The 24,362-nt window shown below is 40.8% G+C and overlaps 4 protein-coding genes across 5 annotated transcripts; all 4 read left to right on the top strand.

Annotated features, from left to right (window-relative positions):
• The first annotated feature begins 872 nt into the window (after window positions 1-872).
• Window positions 873-3,207, top strand: MFS1 (Major Facilitator Superfamily Transporter 1). Its single transcript, XM_002050230.4, has 4 exons — window positions 873-1,028; window positions 1,395-1,531; window positions 1,587-2,672; window positions 2,736-3,207. Exons 1-4 carry the CDS (start codon window positions 1,007-1,009, stop codon window positions 2,967-2,969), a joined length of 1,479 nt encoding a protein of 492 aa, XP_002050266.1. The 5' UTR covers window positions 873-1,006; the 3' UTR covers window positions 2,970-3,207.
• Window positions 3,208-4,414: 1,207 nt separating this feature from the next.
• Window positions 4,415-6,648, top strand: LOC6626427 (putative inorganic phosphate cotransporter). Its single transcript, XM_002050231.4, has 4 exons — window positions 4,415-4,540; window positions 4,840-4,976; window positions 5,037-6,110; window positions 6,182-6,648. The coding sequence occupies exons 1-4, from the start codon at window positions 4,519-4,521 to the stop codon at window positions 6,380-6,382; spliced, it is 1,434 nt and encodes a 477-aa protein (XP_002050267.1). The 5' UTR covers window positions 4,415-4,518; the 3' UTR covers window positions 6,383-6,648.
• A 1,273-nt stretch (window positions 6,649-7,921) lies between these two features.
• Window positions 7,922-9,759, top strand: LOC6626428 (putative inorganic phosphate cotransporter). Its single transcript, XM_002050232.4, has 3 exons — window positions 7,922-8,164; window positions 8,229-9,302; window positions 9,378-9,759. The coding sequence occupies exons 1-3, from the start codon at window positions 8,000-8,002 to the stop codon at window positions 9,627-9,629; spliced, it is 1,491 nt and encodes a 496-aa protein (XP_002050268.1). The 5' UTR covers window positions 7,922-7,999; the 3' UTR covers window positions 9,630-9,759.
• A 6,887-nt stretch (window positions 9,760-16,646) lies between these two features.
• LOC6626429 (putative inorganic phosphate cotransporter) lies at window positions 16,647-23,793 on the top strand. 2 transcript variants are annotated; one of them, XM_015174479.3, is made up of 4 exons: window positions 16,647-17,171; window positions 21,913-22,049; window positions 22,105-23,184; window positions 23,255-23,792. In XM_015174479.3, exons 1-4 carry the CDS (start codon window positions 17,072-17,074, stop codon window positions 23,417-23,419), a joined length of 1,482 nt encoding a protein of 493 aa, XP_015029965.1. In that variant the 5' UTR covers window positions 16,647-17,071; the 3' UTR covers window positions 23,420-23,792. The 2 variants fall into 2 exon arrangements, with proteins under 2 accessions (XP_015029965.1, XP_002050269.1); XM_002050233.4 differs by lacking the exon at window positions 16,647-17,171 and adding an exon at window positions 20,591-20,747 and having other exon boundaries at window positions 23,255-23,793.
• Window positions 23,794-24,362: the final 569 nt, after the last annotated feature.

Genomic DNA, 24,362 nt, shown 5'->3' with positions numbered 1-24,362 from the left:
CATTGAGATAAGTGCTAAGACATCCAATTGCGATTAGTTTAAGCTATCTTGGGGAGCTGCTCGATACTGTCATTCATTGATGTGAAGTGCTCCATTCCACAGGGTCGATAAGCGCCGGGTAACTCAATGCGAGTGCTGTGACAGTCAAAGATAAGATTACGACTTAATCCATGGCCTTTCTGTTCAATAACTGTGATTTTTTTGCCATTGAAGTGAGGTTACTGACTTAGTCATGCGTTTTAAGACGCTTAATAAAAAAAAACGTTTAATTACTTAAATAATGATTCTGTTTCGTTTATTACTAAGTAGAAAGCAGATTTCATAATAACATAACATAATAACATAGTTGAGCATTGGAATTGCAAAAACAAGAACATGAAAAAAAATATTTCCAATCTATATTCTATTTCCGGCAGTACTCTTTATGTTATATTTCCGATAAGTTTTCCATAAAAGTCTAAAAAGCATATTAATGTGTATCAGCAGTTATGAGCAATATAACAATATGTGAAAGGGTATTGAATGTGCGGCATGTGGAAAATGCTGTAATTATTTTCAAATATTTACTTTCTATTAGAAAATCATCCGTTGAGCCTTGGCCCAAGTGGACTGGGTCGTCCGTCTGTCTAGTCATGAGCATTATCTATTCAAATGAGAGACCAACATCTGCATATGTATGTTGTATATTATCAACAATGGAGAAGACTGTGTGTGGGTGGATGGGCGTGTGTGTTTCGCGTACTGGGCTATGTGTTTTGTTTTTCTCTTCGATTTGCTGTCAATGCCCTATCAGTCGTTCGGTGCGCATGTTGCTGATACTTACTATCAGAGTGTGTCTGTGTGTATGTTTCAAGTGAAGTGCTCTGATTTCAGACTAACGCCAAGTATGAAACGATTAACAGGCAGGTGGTTGGTTAGGTGTAAAGCCAGCTGACAACCGGAGCTACATTGAGTTGCTTGCCGGAGTGGTGCGTGCGCGGTTCAAGTATAAGTCGAGCGCTACGAAATGACAGCGGAAACGAATACGGGTAATGAAAAGTTAGGATCCTTGGTGAAAAATGTTGAACAAGTTGAACAAGCCAAAAAAAAGAACCCTGCTATTTGATAAATGTGTTGTGTTTCAATGTGATATAGAGCCATGCTCTTGCAAGTTTTAATCTGATGCATAAATATATCAAGTGGACTGGGCGATTCTATATATTACAGTTTACGAACACAGCTCTAGAAATTCCCAGTTATATTTTTAGGAAATGACTTGAGCAAAGGCGCAATAAAATGAGTGTCGAATAGGAAAACAAAGAGCTACCTTTGGAACAGAAATTTAAAAGAGATTATACTTGTTGTTTTCAAAAGTTTAAAGTATATTTTGTAATGGATTTCCTTTCGGCTCACAGGTCCCATGCTGGGTCAGCGTCATGTGCAGACTTTTCTGCTTTTCCTCTCGATTGTAGTCAACTATATAGCAAAGTTTAACGCTGGCGTTGCAGTTGTGGCCATGACCAATGCGGAAAGCACAAACCCCAATTTTCCCGTAAGTATTCAATGCATAAATAAGGTAAATACTTACCCTCAATTATCCTCGCAAGGAATACAATTGGAACGAAATGGAGCGCTCTTATATACTATCCAGTTTCTTCTGGGGCTATATTATGACGCAGTTTCTGGGCGGTTGGCTATGCCGTCGTTATGGCGCACGGCTGACCATGTTTGTATCGACCATTGGCTCAGCCGTGCTCGTTCTGCTGGTGCCCTTCTGTGTGCCTTGGGGCGGCTGGCAGGCCTATTGCGTGATACGTGTCGGCATGGGCTTGTTCCAGGGTCTGATGTTTCCTTGTGTGCACGCGCATTTGGCCAACTGGTGCCCGGCCTCGGAGCGTAACAGACTGGGCGCCCTGGCCAATACCGGCCTCGACTTCGGCACTCTGCTGGCCATGTTTGTGAGCGGCCAGGTAGCCGCCTCCAGCATGGGTTGGCCGGGCATCTTTTATATCTCCTGCGCAGTGGGCGTACTGTGGTGCATTGGCTGGATCATATTTGGTGCTGATTCGCCGCGGCAGTCCAAATTCATAAGCAAGGCGGAGCTGCATTACATCGAGTCATCGATTAATGCGAGCAGCAAGCAGGAGGAGAAAATAGAAACGCGTCAAATTCCAGTGCCCTGGAAAGCTATCCTGACTTCGGCGCCCTTCTGGTCGCTGTTTTTGGTACGCTGCACGCAATCCTGGGGCTACTCCACACTTCAGGCAGAGATTCCCGCCTATATGAACGGCGTGCTACTGATGGAGATGAAGAGCAATGCCTTGTTCTCTGCACTGCCCTATTTGGCCTCCTGGGTTATGGCCTTTGTCTATCTGATTGTGTCGGATATTTTGCTCACAGGCGGCACACTGACCATCACTGGCATACGTAAGACTTTCAACTCGCTGGCCTCCTGGTTGCCAGCCATAAGTTTGATTGGCCTCAGCTTTTTGGACAGCAGCCAGAAGACTCTGGCAATTGTCCTAATGACCGTCAGTGTGGGCATTAATGCCGGCTCCACCATTGGCAGCGCCCTAAACACCATCGATTTGTCTCCCAACCATGCGGGCATTCTGATGGGCATTGTCAATACGGGCGCAAATATTGTGCCCATTCTGACGCCGCTGCTGGTGGGCATTATTGTCAAGAATGAGGTGAGTTTGCCAGATATATTATGTATATACAAAAATATGCTAAATTCCCATTCATTTTCGCAGCAAGATCGTGTTGAGTGGCAGGTGGTTTTCATTATTTCTGCAGTCATTTTCTTTGTGGGCAATCTGTTCTATATTCTATTCGGCCAAATGGTAAATCAGCCGTGGAATGCCGCCGACTTTCTCGATCAGCAAAAGGCACCTATCTGCCAAGAGGAAGGGCAAGCAGCTAAAGCTAATGCAAAGGCCATCGAGGCACTGCAAAATGAGAAGCAAGAGAAGGACAACAACACATAATGTGTAAATTAAATCTGAAGAATTAAAAACCTGAACAATATTACGACAAATCGAAACTCAGCGGATCCATATAGTTCGATTAACTGAACAGGCCATGTAATCGTGGAATAGTGATAACAACAAATATGAAATAGCAGTGCTTATAGTACTAAGTTATACCAATTAAGAATTAATCACGGCTGGGTCGTAGATAAATAACATAACTGTATTTAATAAATTTATACTAAAGATAAACGTATTTCGGGGTTGCCTTATCGTTATTTCAGAAATGTTTGGCTACTTACTTGGACGCTAATCTTTTCATTATTGCTATATTACATTTTACTTGATTGTTTTTAATTATATCTGCTCTGACGTATTTAGGCGCAAGTTGGTATGTGGTAGAAATTCTTCGATGATGTTTTTTGTAAAGCTTTCAATTGAATGTTTTGTTTGGGGCCTGGAGATTTTTAACGTGCGATTACCATCACCACATCGTCGTCTTTCAGTAAAAACTAGTTAGTAAGAAAGTACGGGAATCCAGATTATCTATAATTAAAATTGGACTGGAATTATTAAAGGGACACAGCAAACATATACATATGTATTCAGGGTAACTATTTTGTGGGTAACTATTTTCCATCTGAATTTGAATTTAACCCAGCCCTGTCTAGTTTCCAAGTGCCCGCAATAGCAGCAGTGTTGGAAAACATAGAATAAAACGCTGGAAAAGTTATGATTTTTACACCTAGTGAAGGTCTGAATAATCGGCTTGCATTCAAAAAAATCGAATTATTAATCGAATCCGCTTGCTCAAAAATTTGAATTTTATTTATTTTTGATATGTTTAAGTCTGAAAGGGAAAATAATTCAAATATCTGACGCAATCAAACTAAAATGGGAAAAATAAGGCCTTAATTCGGAGTACTTTCGTTTCTCATTTATGATATAAAAATATTTTATTGCGAACAATCATTGCATACTTTTGCGCAGCCGACAAATGCTGCATACTTCTGGGAAGTGGCTTAGACAACTGTATTTAAGGGACGAATGGATAGGATAAGGACGAATTAATTGATTTTTTTTCGTCAGCTGATAGGGCCGGTATTTGCAAATAACCTATTTTGTATATAGATTGTTTTGGGGCTGTGCTCGTGCCTCGGTCTAGAGGATTTCCTTCGCTCTTTCTCTGCTGCTGCTGCTCCTCTGTTGGTATAGGTCAGCAAACAACATGCTCACCAAGGTAATTGCCTTGAAGTTCAAATATTTCATTTATTGCCGTACATTGTTTTCAATTTTCTTTGAATGTGCCTCGATGGGGCTCTGGTTATTTTGTAGCACGTGTTCGGCCTTATCGGTGGATAATCAATGCTGATAAGCTATCCCAAAATGCTTGATAATCAGTTTCGATACGATCAGACTAAAGTGTCAAGAGTTGAATTAACATTAGCTCGATTTATTCGGCTGTGGTCAGTAGTGCAGATTGAACGTGGCAAAAACTGGTGGCTCTCTGGAGAACTATTAACTATTTTCTGATTATATAATTGGACCAAGGACTTTGACGGGCCAAATGACCGCCGAGGTGAACAAAGGTAAATTGTTTTTCTTAACTGTGAAGGATGAGAATAACAAGTGTTGAAAAAGAACTTTTGGAAATCCAACACCTTTCGATTTGTTTTGTCATAAATATTATAATCTGCGTATAATCAGCCCACACGCAATAGGAAATCGCCCATAAATAAAAGCTAGTCTGGTTGTTCAGACTTGCTGACTGATAAATGTCAAGGCACGCGAATGTTTTACAACATGGTCAGATTATTTGGACTTTAATCGCATACAAAATGCTAAAGGCCTCTGGGAAATTACCATATTAATAAATCATACTTTTCAGGTCCCCTTTTGGGCATACGCCATCTGCAGGCGCTGCTTATATTTATAACCATAACCGCTGTTTACATTGGACGTCTTAATGTGGGCGTTTCTGTTGTGGCCATGACTAATGCGGAGTCTACAAATCCAGATTTTCCCGTATGTAGCATTTTTCCATTCCACAACATCGATTAATTCGTGTATTCGTGTATTCGGCAGGAATACGACTGGACAGAGGTCGAGAAATCCTATATCCTGTCCAGCTTCTTTTGGGGCTACATCGTCACTCAGTTTCTGGGTGGATACCTGTGTAAACAGTTTGGTGTGAAAAGTGTCATGTTCTGGGCCACCTTTGCTTCGGGCGTCTGCAGCGCCCTCACGCCTTTGTTCATAGGCTGGGGCGGCTGGGCCACCTACTGTGGCATTCGCGTGCTGATGGGCTGCGCCCAGGGACTCGTCTTTCCCTGCATTCATCAACATTTGGCACGCTGGTCGCCGCCAGAGGAACGCAATCGCCTTGGCGCACTGAGTCACACGGGCATTGAGTGCGGCAATGTATTGTCCATGTTTGTGAGCGGCATGATAGCCAAGGGCCCGATGGGCTGGCCCGGGATATCCTATGTATCCGCTGGAGTGGCCTTTGTCAGCTGCACCTTATGGTTCTTTCTGGCCGCCAATAATGCCACCGAATCCCGTCTGATAAGCGAGGCTGAGAGAAAATACATCGAATCATCTCTAAAGCATGGAGAGAATTATCACAATGCCATCATTCCCATACCCTGGCGAGCTATTTGGACTTCGGTGCCCTTTATTGCTTTGTTGCTGACACGCTGCGCCGAAACCTGGGGCCTAAGTACGCTGCAGGCTGAGATTCCGGCCTATATGAATGGAGTGCTGCAAATGGATATTAAGGACAATGCGCTATTCTCTGCTCTGCCCTTCATGGCCATGTGGATTATGTCCTATATCTATCTGGTCTGTGCCGATCTGCTGCTCACAAGCAAATGCATGACGCTGACAGTTCTGCGCAAGACCTTCAATTCGATGGCATTTTGGATACCCACTGCCACGCTAGTTGGCATTGGCTGTATCGATGTGAACCAGAAGACGGTGGCCATTGTATTGATGACTCTCAGCGTGGGCTTTAACAGCGGAGCCACCATTGGCAGCTCTCTGAACTCCATTGACCTGTCGCCCAACCATGCCAGCATTCTCATGGGAATTGTTAACACAGCGGCGAATGTGGTGCCCATTGTGACTCCACTCGCCGTGGGTCTGATTGTCAAAGATAGTGTAAGCTTTAATTTTATGGTTATCTTTATACTTTCAAGTGTGCTATTCGTTCCTTCTTTTACTTATTTTAGGGTGATCGCACACAATGGCAAATAGTGTTCACAATATCCGCCGTGATATTCTTTGTGGGCAATTGCATTTTCTTGGCATTTGGCTCGGCTGTTTCCCAGCCCTGGGATGCCGAAGACTTTCTGCTACGACCGGAGCCCGAGCTGGCAAACCCTCCTGCGTTAAGCGAAAAACCCGAATCGAAAAAGACGATCAGCAGTTAACCGGAACCGATAGGCCGCAATCTGCTAGCAATTGAGTTGAACGAGTATTATTTTAAATCACATCATAAACCCAATAGAAATGTGCGACTGTTATATTTGGCAATTGACCAAAGCGATAAGCCAAGGAGTGTCAAGAAATAATGTTATATATACTCAACAGTTGCCATATATACTCAACAGCATTCCACTTTGTTAGTGAGCAATATGGACAAGTAGATTAGAGTTATAGAGAAATAAAGCAAACCCCACGGGGTTTTTCTAATATATGATTTTTGTTTTGGACTTTTCGACCTTTATATTTTCAATCTAACATATTGATAATATAGGCATGTGCCAGCTATGCCTCGCATACCTGAAAGTCGAACACATATTCTCTCTTACGTTTAAGACATATTTCTATGTAAAACACATTTTGAAAGATTATCATTTATGAGTTATTGTTGCATAAAATCTGTGCAGAATTCTCTCCGCGCATGGCGGAAATATTAATCATCTTTCAAGTTTGACGTGTCTTTTCTTCCTTCAGTCGCCTACTCTAATCGCACGATTTTCGGTCTGGTGATAACTCGATTCAGCTTTAATTTATTTAAAGCGAGCCAATAAAGTGTTATAAATAATATTCCTTGACTGCTGCTATTGTTTTTCCCCTGCAAGACAGAGTTTCTTTATGGCCAATAAGTGGTTCAGTCGTACACTGAGAAAAAAAGTGGGTAGCAAATAGAAAGGAGCGGAAGCACAAGTTCGAGGAAAATTTAATTTAATTAAGCAAAATGGTTAACAAAGCGTATAGAAACCACTGTAAATATGTATATTATATTTATACTATTTATAATAGATGCAAACATGTAGTTTTTTCAAATTGAAAGCTCGATTTTTGTACAGTGTATGCCACTCGAGCCAATTGATAATTCGTGTTTTTTTGTCTTTGTTTTTAGCAATATTTTGAAAGCTTATCGATTATTTTTATTATTTATTTAGCTAGTAGCATCGCTTATCAAAGCATTATTATTTGCTGGACAATTTGATTAAAATCATAAAGAATATTCAAAAAGATTCATTCACTCGCTGGCTCGACTTTGAGTATCAACATGTGGCTTCGGCTTGTGGCAACAGCTGTTGGCAAAGAGTGAAGAGCAGTCAATCAGAAATCTTGATGCAAAATAAATAACTCGCTTCAAATGATACGTCACATTTCTTTATTTCTTTAATTTACCCCCTTTTTCAAGAGAGAGAGAGAAAGAGAGAGAGCGAGCCCATCAATATTTGTTGTTGAGCAGAAGCCGATCGGACTGAATTGAATGGAGTAAGATAAACATAATGCCTAAACAATAGATCCCAAGAAATGCGAACGTCATTAGCCTGTGGAGCCACTGGGATTTGCGTCAAGAGCAGTTTTATTTATTTAATTAGTGTTCTCCCGGGTAAATGTGAATGATTTGCGCCGCATAGCCAGCCGAGAAGTCAGCTAACAGTGCGCTTCTATAAAAGTCGCCGTTACAGTAGCGACTAGCTCCAGAACCATTCCGCACAACAAGCGGTGCACAAATAGAGTGCACAAGCAAAAAAAAAAAGCAGTGTAAATAACTCCAAGAGAAAGCATTTAGTTAGCCACACACCATGACTAGCCTCAGCAAGGTGCCCAAGGGGCCACGGATTGGGCTGCGGCATGTGCAGTCGCTGCTGCTCTTTCTGGGCCTCACGGTCATGCACATTGCGCGCTTGAACGTCAGCGTAGCGATTGTCGCAATGACCAATGCGGCATCCACGAATCCCAACTTTCCGGTAAGTTTAAAGTGCATCCAAACATAATTGCATGGCTGACGTGTTGGATTTTATGTGCATGCAGGAATACAATTGGACGGAACGCCACAAATCGTATATACTCTCCAGTTTTTACTGGGGTTACATTCTAACGCTTTGCCCGGGCAGTTTTCTGTGCCGTCGCTTTGGCCCCAAGATCGTGCTCTTTATAGCCAGCTGTGGCACAGCCGTGTTCAGCCTGATTACGCCCTGGAGTATCTCTTGGGGCGGCTGGCAGGTGTTCTGTGCCATACGGATTCTGCAGGGTCTGTTCCAGGGCGTCATCTTTCCGTGTGTCAACGAGCACCTGGCTATGTGGTCACCGCCGGAGGAGCGCAATCGTCTGGGCGCCTTCAGCTACACGGGCACGGACTGTGGTACCGTGCTGGCTATGTTCATCAGCGGCATGATAGCCAAGGGCGCCATGGGCTGGCCGGGCATATCGTATGTCTCGGGCGCTTTGTGCGGCGCCTGGTGCATACTCTGGCTCATCTTTGGCGCGAATAATGCGCCCGAGTCGCGTTTTATCAGCGAAGCAGAGTGCAAGTATATCGAATCTTCGCTGCAGCACAACGAGGACTTCCATGACCGCATCATACCCATACCCTGGCGTGCCATTTGCTGCTCCGTGCCCTTCATGGCACTGCTGGTTGCTCGTTGCTCCGAGACCTGGGGACTTAGTACGCTGCAGGCGGAGATACCGTCGTATATGAACGGCGTTCTGAATATGGACATACAGAGCAATGCGGTCTTCTCCTCACTGCCCTTCCTGGCCATGTGGCTGCTCTCCTACGTTTATCTGATTGTGGCCGATGTGCTGCTCAAGCGCAAGTGGTTGTCTCTAACGGCCGTGCGTAAGCTCTTCAATACGCTCTCCTTCTGGATACCCGCTGCGGCATTGATTGTTATCGGATTTTTGGGAGAGGACCATTCGAATGTGGCCATTGCCTTGATGACGGTCAGCGTGGGCGTCAACAGTGGCGCCACAATTGGCAGCTCCCTGAATACCATCGATCTGTCGCCCAATCATGCGGGTATCCTGATTGGTCTGAGCAATACGGTGGCCAATGTGATACCCATCCTGACACCCCTCATAGCTGGCGTTATTGTTGTGGATAAGGTGAGTTGCAGGATGGAACATTGAGTTAGTCTACGATCAGTTTTTTTCACGGTGTGCTCTTCTACTCTCTTCCAGCATGATCGCGGCCAGTGGCAAATTGTGTTTGGCATTGCCGCCGTCATCTTCTTCGTGGGCAACTGCGTGTTTCTCATTTGGGGCACGGCGCAGGCCCAGCCTTGGGATGCGGATGACTATTTGACGCCTAAAGATGCAGAGACGTGCAGTGAAAAGCGTGCACCTGCTCAGGCCATTGCGCCTCCCATTGATCCAGTGCTGGAGCAGCAAATCAGCTGGCCTGAGAGATATACGGCAAAAGCCATGGACTGAGCTGCGGCGGAAACAGGGAACAATTAGTTTTATTTATCAGTATTAACAAATAAGCAGGTTGTAATTTATTTTATTTATAAGGCCATAAATGTGAGCTTAGGTAAATTATATTAATAGATTTCGAAATCAACTGTTTGTAGTTTTTCCTGTTGCTACGAATCAATGAGACGGATTTCGACACTCGACCAACCATTCAAAAGTCAAGGGTCTACACTCTAGATTCTATTGCCCCTGCATTATCTAATCTGACAATTTCTTTAAAATATATTTGACATTTATATGTATATTAGTGCGAAACACTCCGGCATAAGCCCCTATATCTTCGCTGGTACCAGCCAGCTGGAGCTGGAGTCGACGCACAGATAGAGACAACGAGCAAGCGTGCGAGCTTTTAGAGCAGTTGGCAAAACATTTGTCGCAGCTGTTTGGCTTGCCACTAACATTCCGTTACCGACTGATACTAGGCTAAAAGTATATACTATATGTTTATATAGTCAGACGTATTGCCGCTATTTCTGTGCACAGTGCCTGCTTCTGTTTGCACTACGTGCCCCCTACAAGTGGGTTAAGTTCAGGGCCAGCTTGTGTTCTCTGGCCTGTGTGTCGTGACCAGATCTTGAGCCTTCGCACGCGACCAGCTTATTGTAAGGGGGCAGGTCTCTAGCTATCTAATCAGTCGGTAGTCTAAGTTCAATTATAGAAAAGCGTTTAATAATCGTTTTTGCCATCTGATAAAATTGAATCAGATCGCAATTGGTTCAATGGATTGATATAATGCCCTGCGCTCAGTATTTGCACTTTGATAAGAATTGTCAGTGTCAGCCGCCGGTTCAATAAATATTGCTCCCTATTCCACGATCATATGCTATGTATATTTGTGTTGGTGTTTGTATTGTTTGTTTACCAACAAACTATTATTAAGTCATTCACTTTATCTGCTCTGCTTTGTCATTTGCTAACCCAAATCATTTTGCAATTGTATCAAGAAAATGTCTATAAACAGAATCAGCTGAGTCCCATTTAGTTTAATTTTAGAGCGGGTTACTCAGTACTTCGTTAAGTACTTTTTTTTATATATATTTAATTGATTGTCCTAACTGACGGACTGACTCACTGGTGATCAACCGTAAGAAAAAGAAAGCTGCAATTTTTCATTTACTTGCCATATGTGAGGAAGGCGTACGCTGAGAGGAGATCTTTGGAAAATCGCGGAAAAATTGCGAAAAACAGTTGTTTTATGTTTGTTTGCTTTGAATACGGTTTGAAGTCCATTTCAAGGATCTGCTTGAAAATTCATAATTTTTCGCAAAATAGAAGTAAGAGTCGATAAACTTATATATATACACTTTAGAAGTTGAATTGACAATTTTCACGAACGAAACATGGGTAAAAATTCGATTTAAAAAATTTGAAGCAAAAATCTTGTACCGGACGGGGCTGGGAAATACCAGCTAGTATTTATATATGTCTGTCTTTGAATATTCGCTTACAAACTGCTTTAACTAATTAGTTTTCCCTGCTAATTGTGTGTTAACAACACTGCAACAGACTGTCAGAAGTGCCTGATATCTTACTTGGGGCCCTATAACACATGTTTCGATACTTTACACTTAGCGTTAACATTATACAATTAGTTTGCATGTGTATTTATTATTATTGTAATGATTCATTTTATAATTATTCACTGCATAGGATATGTTTATCCTATCAACAATTGTTATAAAATATCAACCCAATTTATTTTGTTAATACCAATGTGACAATTATACTCACTAGCCTGTGTATCCTATCTTGTGTATCTGGATTCTTGTTGTTCAGTTGTCAGAATAGCATACGTATAATATTCAAGCTGTCAGTATTTATGAGCTTGTTTATTTCTTTCAAGTTGCATCTTAATGTTTTCAAGCATTTATTATAATATTTAGTTAATTTCTTATGGCCGCCCAAAAGTGTGCTACTTTTTAATCCACAAACACATAAATTAGGCCTTCTCTGATTGGTTGGTTAAGTTTCTAGTCTATCAACTGTGCGTTGCCTTTGATTGGACGAATTTGTAATCTATTGCCTTATATTTTCTAGACTAAAAATTTCATTTATGTTTTTTTCGCATGGGTGGATACGAGAATATTGTGTGACTGTAAAAGGCTGTGCTTTTGTTGTAGAATGTAAAAAAAAAATAGGATAGACAATATTTCCCAGCCGGCCAGCAACTTGTCTTATTTTAAAGAGAAGCTAGGAGTTCCATGACTGCAGCTTGGTCTAATGCGGTCAGAAGGGATTCTATAATCTAAAAAAATCATTAATATAATGTACAAAATTAAACAAACAAAAATTAGATTAGACTTTAAACAGGTTTAACTTCTCACAACATATGTTTAGATTTAGTTCGTTGCCTAAGTCTTTCGTTTTGCACTGAGCATTTGACATTGCAAAAGTAAAAAAAGATGCAATTAAAGCAGCTGGGCAACACAGCTGCCAAACTTACTAATGGCCCATTGCAGAGCAATATATGTAGAGTAGAAATGGGCGAGGGCTGGGTTTTTATGGCTCGACCCAACTCGAATACGAAACAAACTTTCTCAAACACGCACGAGCACGCACCCGCAAAAATTTACCTGGGTACGGTCCTGCCCAACAATTCATAAATGTTAAATTTATTAACTTTCTTTCTAAAATTCATAGATAGGAATATTTAAATTTACTGTATATTTTGCTAACCCGATATCAGAATATCGATATAAATTTTACTGTATGATTTAATTTTTTCTACTGGTTTGCATTAGAATACACGAAAAATTCATGTTTTAGATTTTTAGGCGAAACGTGCAAGCTATAGAATGAGACTGATACGAAATTTTTACCTGCTGACATTGTGTTTATTGTAGCCCACCCTTAAAATCGTGTTCTGTGTTTAGTGGACATTGGGGATATGGAAATAGAACATCACGGACTAGTCGTGCTGCGGGAGAACACAAGGTCAGAGCTACGCATACATGAGAGATAGATATAATCATATTCGATTTTAAGCTTGATTAAACCGTACAATGCCTAGATGTCTAAGGAGTTTCGAAGACCGCGTTGAAAAGCTCGTCAGAATAAGCCGAAACTAGCAGTCGAATCCCTTCTGGACATGCTAGTGTCTGTCTTCCATTGAAAGTGGCTGATTCTACAATTATTATTCATTGTATTTTACCTTCCAATTATTTTATGTATATAAAGTGTTTGTAAATTAATTTTGGTCACAGCCCTAGGATATGCAACATAGAGCGAACTTTGGAGCTGTATTGAACTGCATTGACACCTTTTTGTTTGTCATAGCAAAAGGTAGTTTTCTCATACGCTAAGCTAATCAAAACAAATTAAACCCAATTAATGCTCACATATTAGTGCAGAAAGGCATTTTAATGGGAGCCTAATTAGTTACTTGCCAATTTATAGAACAGCTGTGAGTCCCTGATAATGTACTAAGCTCGCCTCGTTCTCGTTCCCATTTCGGCTTATCGCAACAGTTCTGCGGACTACCTCGTGTTCTTTTTGTTATTGTTTTTCTCAAAGTGTACAACGTCTTATTTTTATTTTTGCTGTTAAGCCAATACACAACTGATAGGGACGAGTGTTTTATGACTTTACTAATAAATCGTTACCTGATGGGCTTATAATTAAATTATGTATTCACTGATTAGATAAGAACTCATGTTTATAGGGTATATTAAAAAGAAAGTTCATGGACTTGGATTTTGCAGCTCATGTTTTATAGAGTATCTAATGCTCGATATATACTGCTTTTTACTAAATTCGAATCTTGGTTCTTTTTTGGTTCTCTCTTGCATTGAATGAGAAAAAACTCTTCTGCGACTTTTTCGATAAACATTTTACTTGACAGACAATTGACGCACTTCGCGCGTCAATGGCTGTAACATTTTTGATATCTTTTGAAACATTTTAACATGTACTCGATAATAGTTGTTTATGTGAGATTTGCAAGATGATATGCTCCATTTCTAAGTATTTTTGGTGGATCACAAGCTCGAACAAATATATAATAATTTAAAGTTAATCCCAGGCTAAATATAAATAATTCACGGACCGAATTGTAATCAGTTTTTTTTTCTACGACCTGCCGATTAGCAATTAAAAATAGTTTTATAAATGTTTTTTGAATTTGCATACAGCTATGTAGAAACCCCAGAGAATAAATACAGAGAACAATATATATTAACGATCGCATATTAAATCCAATTTCCCCATTCAATGTACGTAAATACGTAATGAGGTTCGGTTGAAAGACCGCTGACCAAAATCGCAAAATGGAATCGCTATCTGAATAGTTAAGCAACCGCTTGGCCTAGGCTTTGTTTTTTGATGAGAGCGCGCGAGGGGGCCGCCTAATCAATGTCATTGAGCGCCGACTCAACTGTGGAGTTTTTGGTCGAAATCGGCGATCATATGGTAATTAGCATGCACAACGCTGTGCTCACAATACCGAGTAATACCGATACCGACGATATTCGCCAATTTTGCCAGACTGAGCTTCCATTGAGCGGGTGGCTAAAACTGGGAACTTGAACTTGAATTTACATGTGAACGACGGGCAAGTAAAATTAAGGAACTAAATTGGCCAGGCGACTTTGGCTTTGGTCAAGTTCAGCCAACGGCTCGCTTTGCATATCTGATAGTAGAGTTTGCTTGGTTCGAAAATACCCTGTAAGTAGTACAATGCTCATATCTAGCACTCAATCAAAAATCAATTGAATAACATAGGTATTTATTAGCTAAATATTATGGAATGTGTATGTAAGCCAAATTTATCAGTTATAGCTTTAAATGTTCAGCTACAATTGTATTTTTTTAGATTTGAGTAACAGAAAATGTAACTTTGAGATACCCGGTTTTAATATTTTATTTTTAAATATAGAGTATAGGAATAATATTGACAAAATGCGATGAGCTGGTTGGGTTATATAGCACAATGCGATGCGGGAGACACGTCGTAAAATAAATATATGTAATGCATTGCAACTGTTCATTTAGTTGTTGTATAAAATATGTCAATAGTATAATTGCGGCTGCTGCCTCGTATGCCCCTCGTATGTCTAACCGAACATGAACGGGGGCCAATTTGAAATGCAATTGCATTGCCCCGGTAATTATATTCGAGCCGAATCGCCCCTAAACACTACGGCTAGCAAAACAAAAAGAATCTAAACACACGGCTCAAACAACTCGTACTATCATTATTATGTACCTCAACTAGCACAGATGCATATTTACAGAGTACAGTTAGAGCCTCAGATACAGCTACAGATACAAGTGCATGTACTAAAGCATAGCGTGGCTGGGTTTTTCGAGTACGAGAAAGTGCTGCATCATTTGGTTGCAGGCAGACACAAAATATATTCGTCTTTGAGTAAGCGCATTTATTCAATTGGTCTACGATTTATTGTTGTTAAAATCTTTTAATGATTTTCGATTTATATTTTTTATGTAGTGAAAATCTGAGAGTTGAGTGCCTGGCACGAGCCTCATAAATCTTCAACCGACAGCCGGAACTGAACTAAATTAAGCAGCTGTTTCTACAGCAGATTTTAGAACTTGTAAGAGCTCGGTCGTTCGATATTAAGAGTAAAATTCAATCAGGGATTTCTTGAAATTGATTAGTGCAGGCTGAATAAATAAAACTATCTTGTAGATTTCCTTGCTTCACTTTAAATGAGTTATACTTATTTCATATTAATTTAACTCAAATGAAAGCAAGGATAGATTTAGTCTTCATTTATCACAAAGTGTAAATTGTTAATAAATGGGGTTTTTTTCTTCTTTTTAACTATTAAAGATAATATTTTAATCTGAAACATTTAAATTAATGCAAATACATATGTATGTGCATTGCTGTCTTAAGTTGATCAAATTGAATGACTGGGAAATGCAGTTTTAAAGTACGAAAAAATCAATTGCTGTCAGTTAACGGGCAATAAAATTCAATTATTGTCTAAAATAAAATTCCAAAAGCGTCGTCAGCACGATGACAATATAAAAAAACTATATTAAAAACAAAGAAAAAACAAAAAGGGCAAAAACATTCACACACACACACTCGCACACACAGTCGGTGTAAAGTCGACATAACAATGAGAATTCCATTGGTTCAACCAGGCATGAACTATACGTGGCTAAGAATTTCCAATCATTATTAAGCCAACTATTGCTGCGACTAACACACAGCTGTGAAAAGTCCATTCTAAATGATTCCGTTCCAATCGGAAAAGAAAGTAAAAGTCTGCGATTGTGTCGAATGTCAAGTGCTAAATGATCGGCATTTGCGGAATGTGCGTCAAGTGCTTTATGCCAACTGTTGCTTCTGGACAAGTCAAGCTATGCCAAATTGTTGTTGTCCCATCAACCAGTTTGAGGCGTTTAAGGCAGCTTGTTTTGGCTTGCAGCATGCCAGCACGCCGTAGTACGGTGCCATGATCATGCCCAGAGATCATGTCCAAGGCATTAGGCGGAGAAGTCTCATTAGGTATTCCCGAAATAAATTTTCCGTTGTGATATTTCGGTACCAGGCATGCATAGGTACATTCAGATAGCACACTGAGAGGTCTGGCCTGTATATAATGATGTTTTATGAAGAACATCCGGATCATATCTATAGATTGATCGACGACACCTGATATTGGGCCACGGCCAGAAGCGGAGACAGTGTCCCCGGCGGTTGACTTGCTCGTGGCTGCACCGTCCAAAGTGTAATCTAAAGAAGATTCCGATAAGATTCGATTCGAGTTGTATGTCCCTAACCCCAGTTGTCCACGGGCTAGAAGTGTGCTGGGAGTTAACGTGACGCTCAAGTGCCGCTCATGCTGACGTCGCCGCCGACAGCGACGGCGACGCTTACAACAAACGCCGCCCGCCGCTCACCGGGAGCGTGTTCAAGTGGCCGAGCGTAGAAAGCGGCGACACCGGGCGGGCAGCGCCGAACGCGATTGCCATATAAATGGAGCGGCCAGCGTCGGCTCAGCGTTCAGTCGGTCTGTAAACTGCAAGCGCGACGCGTCCAGCCCATATATAATCTATCGCCGAGCGATCTATCGAAAGTTAAAGGCAAAAACAATCGGTTTGTTTTGCATTCGAAACAGTTAAAATGCAAGCAATCGCATTACCAACGATCGATACCCTACAAATTGCTGGGCAATAGTAGTGCGAGGAGTGCGGCAAATATAACCCAATTGTTACGGCACATTAAACTGATGCTAAAAAATAATTCATTGGCGCGAGCAACGGTCGTAAACAATAGGAAAAACAATTGCAAAAAAAAAAGAAAAACAATCAACAACACGCTGCCAACGGAACAAATGTAAAATAAATAAAACCCCAAAAAAATTAAAATAACAAATTCGCGCTTTATTGCTTATAATTTGTACATAAGTATTTAAAAAAAAAAATAAATGAAGTTCCTGTGCTGTGGCGGAAATAAAGGAAATATGGCGGTTAACGCAAACAGTACCTCAGGGGAAAATAAAAAGGAAGCGGAAGCGGAGGGCGCAAGTAAGTTTTAGAGCATGCGATGATCGGAATATGAGGGAGAACTGCTTTAAATATTGCTTGTCAGAATGAGTTTGCAATTAATGTGTTAGAAAGGATTAGAATTGTTTAATAATAATATTTATTATTATTATTAATTAATATAAAAATCATCTTCAAAACCTTGCTTAAAAGATTTGCTTCAGCATTGCAATGGAGATTCTAACGATTCTATAGTTAGCATAAACATTTTTTTAAGACATATTCTAGTAAATTTTAATCCTAGTTCTAATGTTCCAATTCTAGTATTCTATTGAATACACAAAATATATATTTGTTTTGTATTTTCAACTTATTTTTGATTAAAATATGTCAAGTTATAAATGTGGTCTATATTTGAAATTTCTCTTTTAATTGACAACCCTAGTATTTATTACGTAAAAATAAACAAAAAGCAAATTTAAAGTTAAATTTGCGTATTTAATGTATTTTTGATTATTTAGAGTTGTTCAATTAAATTTATATACCAAGTATATTTAAATAGTTGAAATAAAATTTATTCACTCGCATATTAAATGCCTTTGTAAAACTCTCTAAAACAATGCATATATACTCAAACAATTTAATTTTGATTGGAAAAGTAAATTTATATATATATATATAATTTTTTGCTGATCTTAATAGTCATGCTCTGCAAATTTAATTCGGTAGGCAAACAAATTCCAAACAAAGCTGATAAATAATATTCGAATTTTGTTGAACTCTGCGTGACTTTGAGTTAATAAAACAAACAACATGATCTGATCTAAAATTAATCAAGTTCTGCGTAAATATTTTGTTTTAGTATTTTATTATTCTTTTATTGTAGTTTCAGTTAACTCAATATTCATGAACCAAAAGCTTATACAGCGGGGCAAACGCAGTGGAATTTTCGGCATCAGCCGACTTGAAGCTGTCATAAAAAAGTGTTGAGTGAAATTGTTTAGCACTTGGGCAATTGCACAAGAGCTCAAAGGAGCGTTTAGCTAGATGCGCAAATGTTTAACTTTCTAATTCCGTGCGTTATATTTTGAGTACAGAGTTAGCGTATTAATTATATTTATATGATATTATGATTAGCCATTGCTAATTAGATAATAAATTTGCATGGGCATAAATAACGGAGTGCTATAGCTGGTCCGGCACTCGTGTGCCGACCTGGAAAGGTGGCTCCAAAACATGACCATTCAGACAGGAAGCTGACAGCAGCAGAGCAACAATAACAACAAACACTTTTATTGCTTCTGGCCGTAAATCGTCAAAGTTTGTATGCAAATTTGCACAGCAATTGGAGCTGGAGCAAACATTTGTTGCTTGTCAACGCCGTCTGACTAAGTCTGTGGGGCGGACTGACGGGCAGGCAAACAATAACAAGCACGCACAGCCAACGACAGGCAGGCAGTCTATCAAGACACACTCTCGAGAGACTCTCCGGCGAGATTCCAGTTTAGTACAGATCGCTTAATGAGCGACAGCGCATGTCAAGCACTGCAATAGATTTGAGATACTGGCAGCTAGAAACTAGCTACCCAGCTGCCAACTAGAGATAATTTCTTTGAACAATTAGCGACGTATATGGGTAAAACATAAATCTCGCATATTTGCTAAGCTTAATTTATGTTCCTGTTTTGACTAAAGTTAAATCGCGTGCAGCTGCTATCAGCCAGATACAATTAAAAGGGATCGAACGCTAATTACAGGAAGGTGCACAGGCCTCCTCCCGTACTTTATTTCCAGCTAAATGCTTAAAATCATATATACACATATATATATATCTGTGTGTATGTATGTATACGTTTAATATATATGTTAATTTGTTTTATTTTAGCACTTGACAAAATAATTGAAATTCCTTCCGTAAAGACATAAATTATATATTTAAAACGATGCCGACTTTTGATTATGTAATTGTAATGTACCTCAAAAAAAAAAAACGTACAAATTATTCATAGCGGCAAGGTAGGCGCCAGGCGCCGGCACAAGGCGTTAGGTTTATGTTTATGTTGACACCAGCACAGCAGGCACACTCACACACACACACACTCAATCGCCAAGTTCAATGCTGTCTAGCCTCACAATGACATACAGATACAGATACTGCTATGGCTACTGCTACGGATACAGCTAAATAAAACACGCTCAGCGAGTTTAACGGTTGCCAAAAATAAAAAAGGAGAGAAATTAAAATTACGCTCGAGCATGAGCAAAGAGCATGATAGACCCTCGCAGCGTCAATCTATGTGACATACATTTTGGCACCGTGACGCACAAATCAGATTTTCCATCAGCTATCAACAAGTGGCATGCAGCCATTATCTGCTTGTTGTTGTCATGCCATTATCGTTAACTCTATCTGATGGACACTTCAAAGTCATTGGGCTTAATGTGTAAGCGTTCAGGAAAAATCAATCTGAAAACAATGCATTAAGTAATAAGTACCTATGCTTATCGCGCTCACATGAGGGTTTGCCCCGAGGCGTATACGCAATATGCGCACAAGCGAGCCCTCAGCCTATCAGCTTTTAATTAGTCGAGTCTGCTGTAAGGCCCTTGTTACAAATATCTCTAATTATAATTAACTGGCTGTGGGGCTAAGCTCAGTGACTTATGCATCAGCGGGCCCAACTGCCACCCATTTATCATTCGCACGCGTCATTCATGCCACGCTTTCAGGTGTGTGAGAAAAACCTAATAATTGTTATTACAATTACAATTACATTTACAAGTGCACTCAGCTAACCGCGATCAGTCAACTTTAACGGGAGCTTTGCCGAGATGCGGCAAAAAAAAGCGAAGCAAAGCTTAGTCAAAAGCTGCGGTTCGTTATGTGGTGTCTTCACTGTTGTAAACAATAAGCTCTGGCTTCTCAAAACAAAAGTTGTATAAGTTTGGCGCCGACAAAAGCTCTGCTTGAAAGCTTTAATTTTGAAAAAGCAGCATTGCCAGCTGCAATTACTTCCAAGCAGCCAACGGCTTAGTTTAAATATGTTTTTAGCATTAAAACTAGGTCAAATTTAAAGCTGAGTTCGATTTTAGATAAGTTTTTATGCACGTCGATTACTTTAATGCAGCAATTTGAGAAAAAATTTGTATAGTTAATTGCGATTTATGGCTTGCATTTAATTAAAGATTTATTGTGGGTATTTAAAGATCCACCAGATAGGCATAAACGCTCGACACGGGCTTAGTTGTGAGCTACCGTTTAAATGTACATTAATAAATATATTTACAGCATATACATTTGAATCACACACATAGACAAACACACACACATACGCAAAAAACAGCCTTTGTTAGATTAGGCGCATCTAGTCAAGCATTGAAGGTGTTGAAAATTATTAGAACTTTTAGTCTTTGCAAATCAGATGCTCTATAAAGCATCAATCAGTTAGTTATTGAACAGGCTCCGTGGCGTGCGGTTCTGTCACATTGAGCAGTTTTCAACAAGTATTCAAAAAATTGCAATACTGATACATTTTCAAAGGTATCTTCGAAAATCTCAGAATTAAAGGAATTCAATATTCGCCATGGTGAAGAATCGTCGCTTTGAAGAAGAGCAAGGTTTGTTTGACTTTAGCCCAACTATTGTGTCAATAAGTCAATAAGTTTTGGCTGTATTGAATTGATTATTGTGAAAATTAATTAATCGATAGCATATTTACACAGCTCTTATAGTTTTGTGTGTCTTCCGAGATACGCATTTGTTCCGCTTCACTAGAGCTTGGCAATCGCAATGGCAACTGACGAGCTATAAGCTGTTAGTTCTGAATGATTGTGTATATTATATTGATTTAACTGGTTCTGCAAAGCATAGTGATCAAGTGTACTCGATCTACAATTAGAAAAAACTATGTGCTTAGTTCAAATAGTTTGCTATAATGGCTTAGAGTAAGAGGGAACCGTAAAATAATTCCTTCAGCTAAAAGGTTTTAATCTCTGAACACGTTTAACCGAAATGATAAGAAACTAACGTTAAAGACGAGCCCCCCAAATTTTATAACTACAGCTGTAAAGCTGCGTCAGGCGCTGAGCGTATAAAAAAGCAGCGTAAAGCGGTTATATCTTAATCAGTTCTACGCATTCGAAACAAGGCAGAAACTTATCTTACCTAAAATACCCACAAAGGACTGGCGTAAGCAGGGGCGAGGGCGTGGCAATGACGACAAAGCGGCTGCCAAATTGGCGCCAGTTTTGGCGGGGGCGACAGCCCAGATAAACAATCATAGTGAATGGAATTTTTTTCTTTGGGTATTCTCATAACCCACACAGACCCTCGCCCAATAAACACTGGTAGCCGCACATAATTTATCTGCTCGTCTGGCCAGATAAGCTATAGTAAATCTGAAGCGAAATGAAACGAAAGTCTGACGTGATAGTATCTGCCAACAAAGAGGTGGTAAAAACACGCCTTGATATACGATTATATGATTATGTATGGCTGCCCGCTCCATAGGCAGCCACGTGTAGATGTGTTTGGCCGTTGGGGGGGCCTGTTGGGGTAATATTCCATTTAAGTGCTACGCAAAAACAAAAGATTTTAGCTAAAGAGTGACAGCAGGCTACTGACCTACATGTGACCTACAGCCAATAGCTGATAGCACATATTGAAGGCGTCTGGCTGATCGATCTGTCAAGTACATACATGTGTGAATCAAGTTGAAGTTCAATATTACGTATGCTTGATTATGCGTATTAATGACCAATCGCAATCTATTTATATTTTCAGAACATGGTCTGGGTATACGCCACTTGCAAACGTTCCTCTTCTTTTTCGCCCTGGCCGTTGCCTACGCCCAGCGCGTCAATCTATCTGTGGCCGTCGTGGCCATGACAGATGCTGCTGAAGCTAATCCTCACTTTCCTGTAAGTACTGTCCACAAAGATCTATACAATGCACGTCTACAATTAATGCTTTCAGGAGTACAAATGGCCGGAGAAGACCAAGTCTCTGCTGCTGAGCAGCTTCTTCTGGGGCTATGTGCTTACCCAGGTGCCCTCCGGACAGCTGGCACGTAAATTTGGCGGCAAGATTACGCTGCTGACGGGTTTGTCCATCTGCTCAGTGCTTAATATACTGACGCCTCTGTTTGCCAAGTTGGGTGGCTGGCAGCTGGTCTGTGCCCTGCGCGTCGTGGAGGGTTTGTGCCAGGGCGTGGTCTTTCCATCCGTGCACACGCTGCTCTCGGCCTGGGTGCCGCCCAATGAGCGACCTGTCCTGGGCACCGCCGCCTATGCGGGCAATCAGTTTGGCACCATCATTATGCTGGCCACGAGCGGACTACTCGCCTCTTCTTCCGCTGGCTGGCCGAGCATCTTTTACATTTCAGGAGGCGTTGGCTGCATCTGGGCCATACTCTTTTTCATTTGGGGCGCCAGCTCTCCGGCGCACTACAAGAAAATCTCTACGGAGGAGCGTAAGATGATCGAAATGGCGCAAGCCAGCGAAGCGACGTCGGAGCAGCCCAAGGAACAGATGCACACGCCCTGGCTCAGTTTCTTCACCTCTCCGGCCTTCTTGGCGCTGATCGCATCGCACAGCGCCAACAACTGGGGCTTCTGGACGCTGCTCACCGAAATACCCAGTTATATGAAGAATGTGCTTGGCAAGGATATTAAGTCGAATGCTTTGCTCTCGGCTCTGCCCTACGCAGCCATGTTCGTCATGTCGTTTATCTTCTCGGCCATTGCCATGTGGCTGAACAAGCGAAACTGCATCTCGACTGTGGCTAGCCGGAAGCTCTTCAACTCCATCGGCCTGTGGGTGCCCATGTGCGCACTCATCGGCCTGGCCTATGTCAGCAGTGATCAGAGCAATCTGGCTGTCATTCTCCTGACCATAACAGTTGGCTTTAATGGCTCCTGTTATCTTGGCTTTCAGATCAATCACATTGATTTGTCGCCCAATTTTGCAGGCATTCTCATGGGCATCACCAACTGTGTGGGCAACATCATGAGCATCATTGCGCCTCTCCTGGTCGGATTCATTGTTAACAATGAGGTGAGTGCTTGTGGAGAATCCTTCGAGCAGAAGCAGGCATGCTAATGACTCTCTCACTTTCTCTTTGCAGCACGATGTGGAACAGTGGCGCGTTGTCTTCTTCATTGCTGCCGGCATATATCTAGTGGGCAATGGTCTCTTCATCATCTTTGGCCGCGCCAATGTGCAGCCGTGGAACGATCCACCCTCCAAGCCGCGTCGCCACTCCACACCGCAGGTGGAGTCTCAGCATTAGAGGTGCGCCGGTTGCGTCCCCCGACGAGAGAGAGGGAGAATCGCTAGTCATCTAGTTCACATTTCCAGCCCACTGGCTGGTTCGATCATCGATCGACAGAAGTCGCCAATCTAACTGGAATTCGAGGAGATGTATTCTCACATCGTCCCAGCGAATTCGCATTTGTTTCGTATTTCTATATTGTACACTATGATATATATATATAAACATATATATATTATCTGAATTTGTCGTATAAGTTTAGCGTGTAGTCTGTAGATTAGGCCTTGTTGCATATGTGTATAAAGACCAAATGACGAAAAAATATATATATATAATTATAAAATGTTAAGAAATCACAAAAATGCGTTAAGGCAATTCCAAAGTCTATATATGTATATGAAAGACTTTGTCCTAAATAAATAAGCTTAAATTGTAAGATTTGAGGTGCTTAAATTTTGAATGAAGCTTCCCTGCGAAAAGTGTTTAGAAAATTTGACCGGCAAGTGATTGAAAAGGTGAATGAAAAACATCAGAAGCAATGCAGCCATATAAGTGTGTGTTTGTGAATGCAACGTTTTTTTTTTGTTTTTTGCACATGTATGTAATAGCAATCTGATCCCATAAAGTGTATATAGCCTTGTTAAGCGTCAGTGGCCGAGTCAATTTAGCCATCTTCATCTGCCTGTCAGTGCGTCGTTTTCAGAACCTATAAGAGCTAGAGACTTGAATTTTTGAACGCAGGTTGAAAACATAACAAACTTATTGTTTATTGCAAATCAACGATAACAATCCATAAGAATCTGAGCATAACTCTTGGGTCTTATGATCTAGAGAAATGAAATTTAGCATGTAGGTACTCAGGTATATATATTTATTAAAGCTTGAGCTACTTCTTGTTTTGGTAGGAAAAGGTTCAGGGTATTTGATAGTTGTTCACTTAATTAGATTAATTGCTATGGGC

This window comes from Drosophila virilis, chromosome 5, assembly GCF_030788295.1.
Source record: "Drosophila virilis strain 15010-1051.87 chromosome 5, Dvir_AGI_RSII-ME, whole genome shotgun sequence".
Lineage (NCBI taxonomy): Eukaryota > Metazoa > Arthropoda > Insecta > Diptera > Drosophilidae > Drosophila > Drosophila virilis.
The sequence above is the reverse complement of the archived record's forward strand: the minus strand, read 5'-3'. Positions and strand labels throughout refer to the sequence as shown.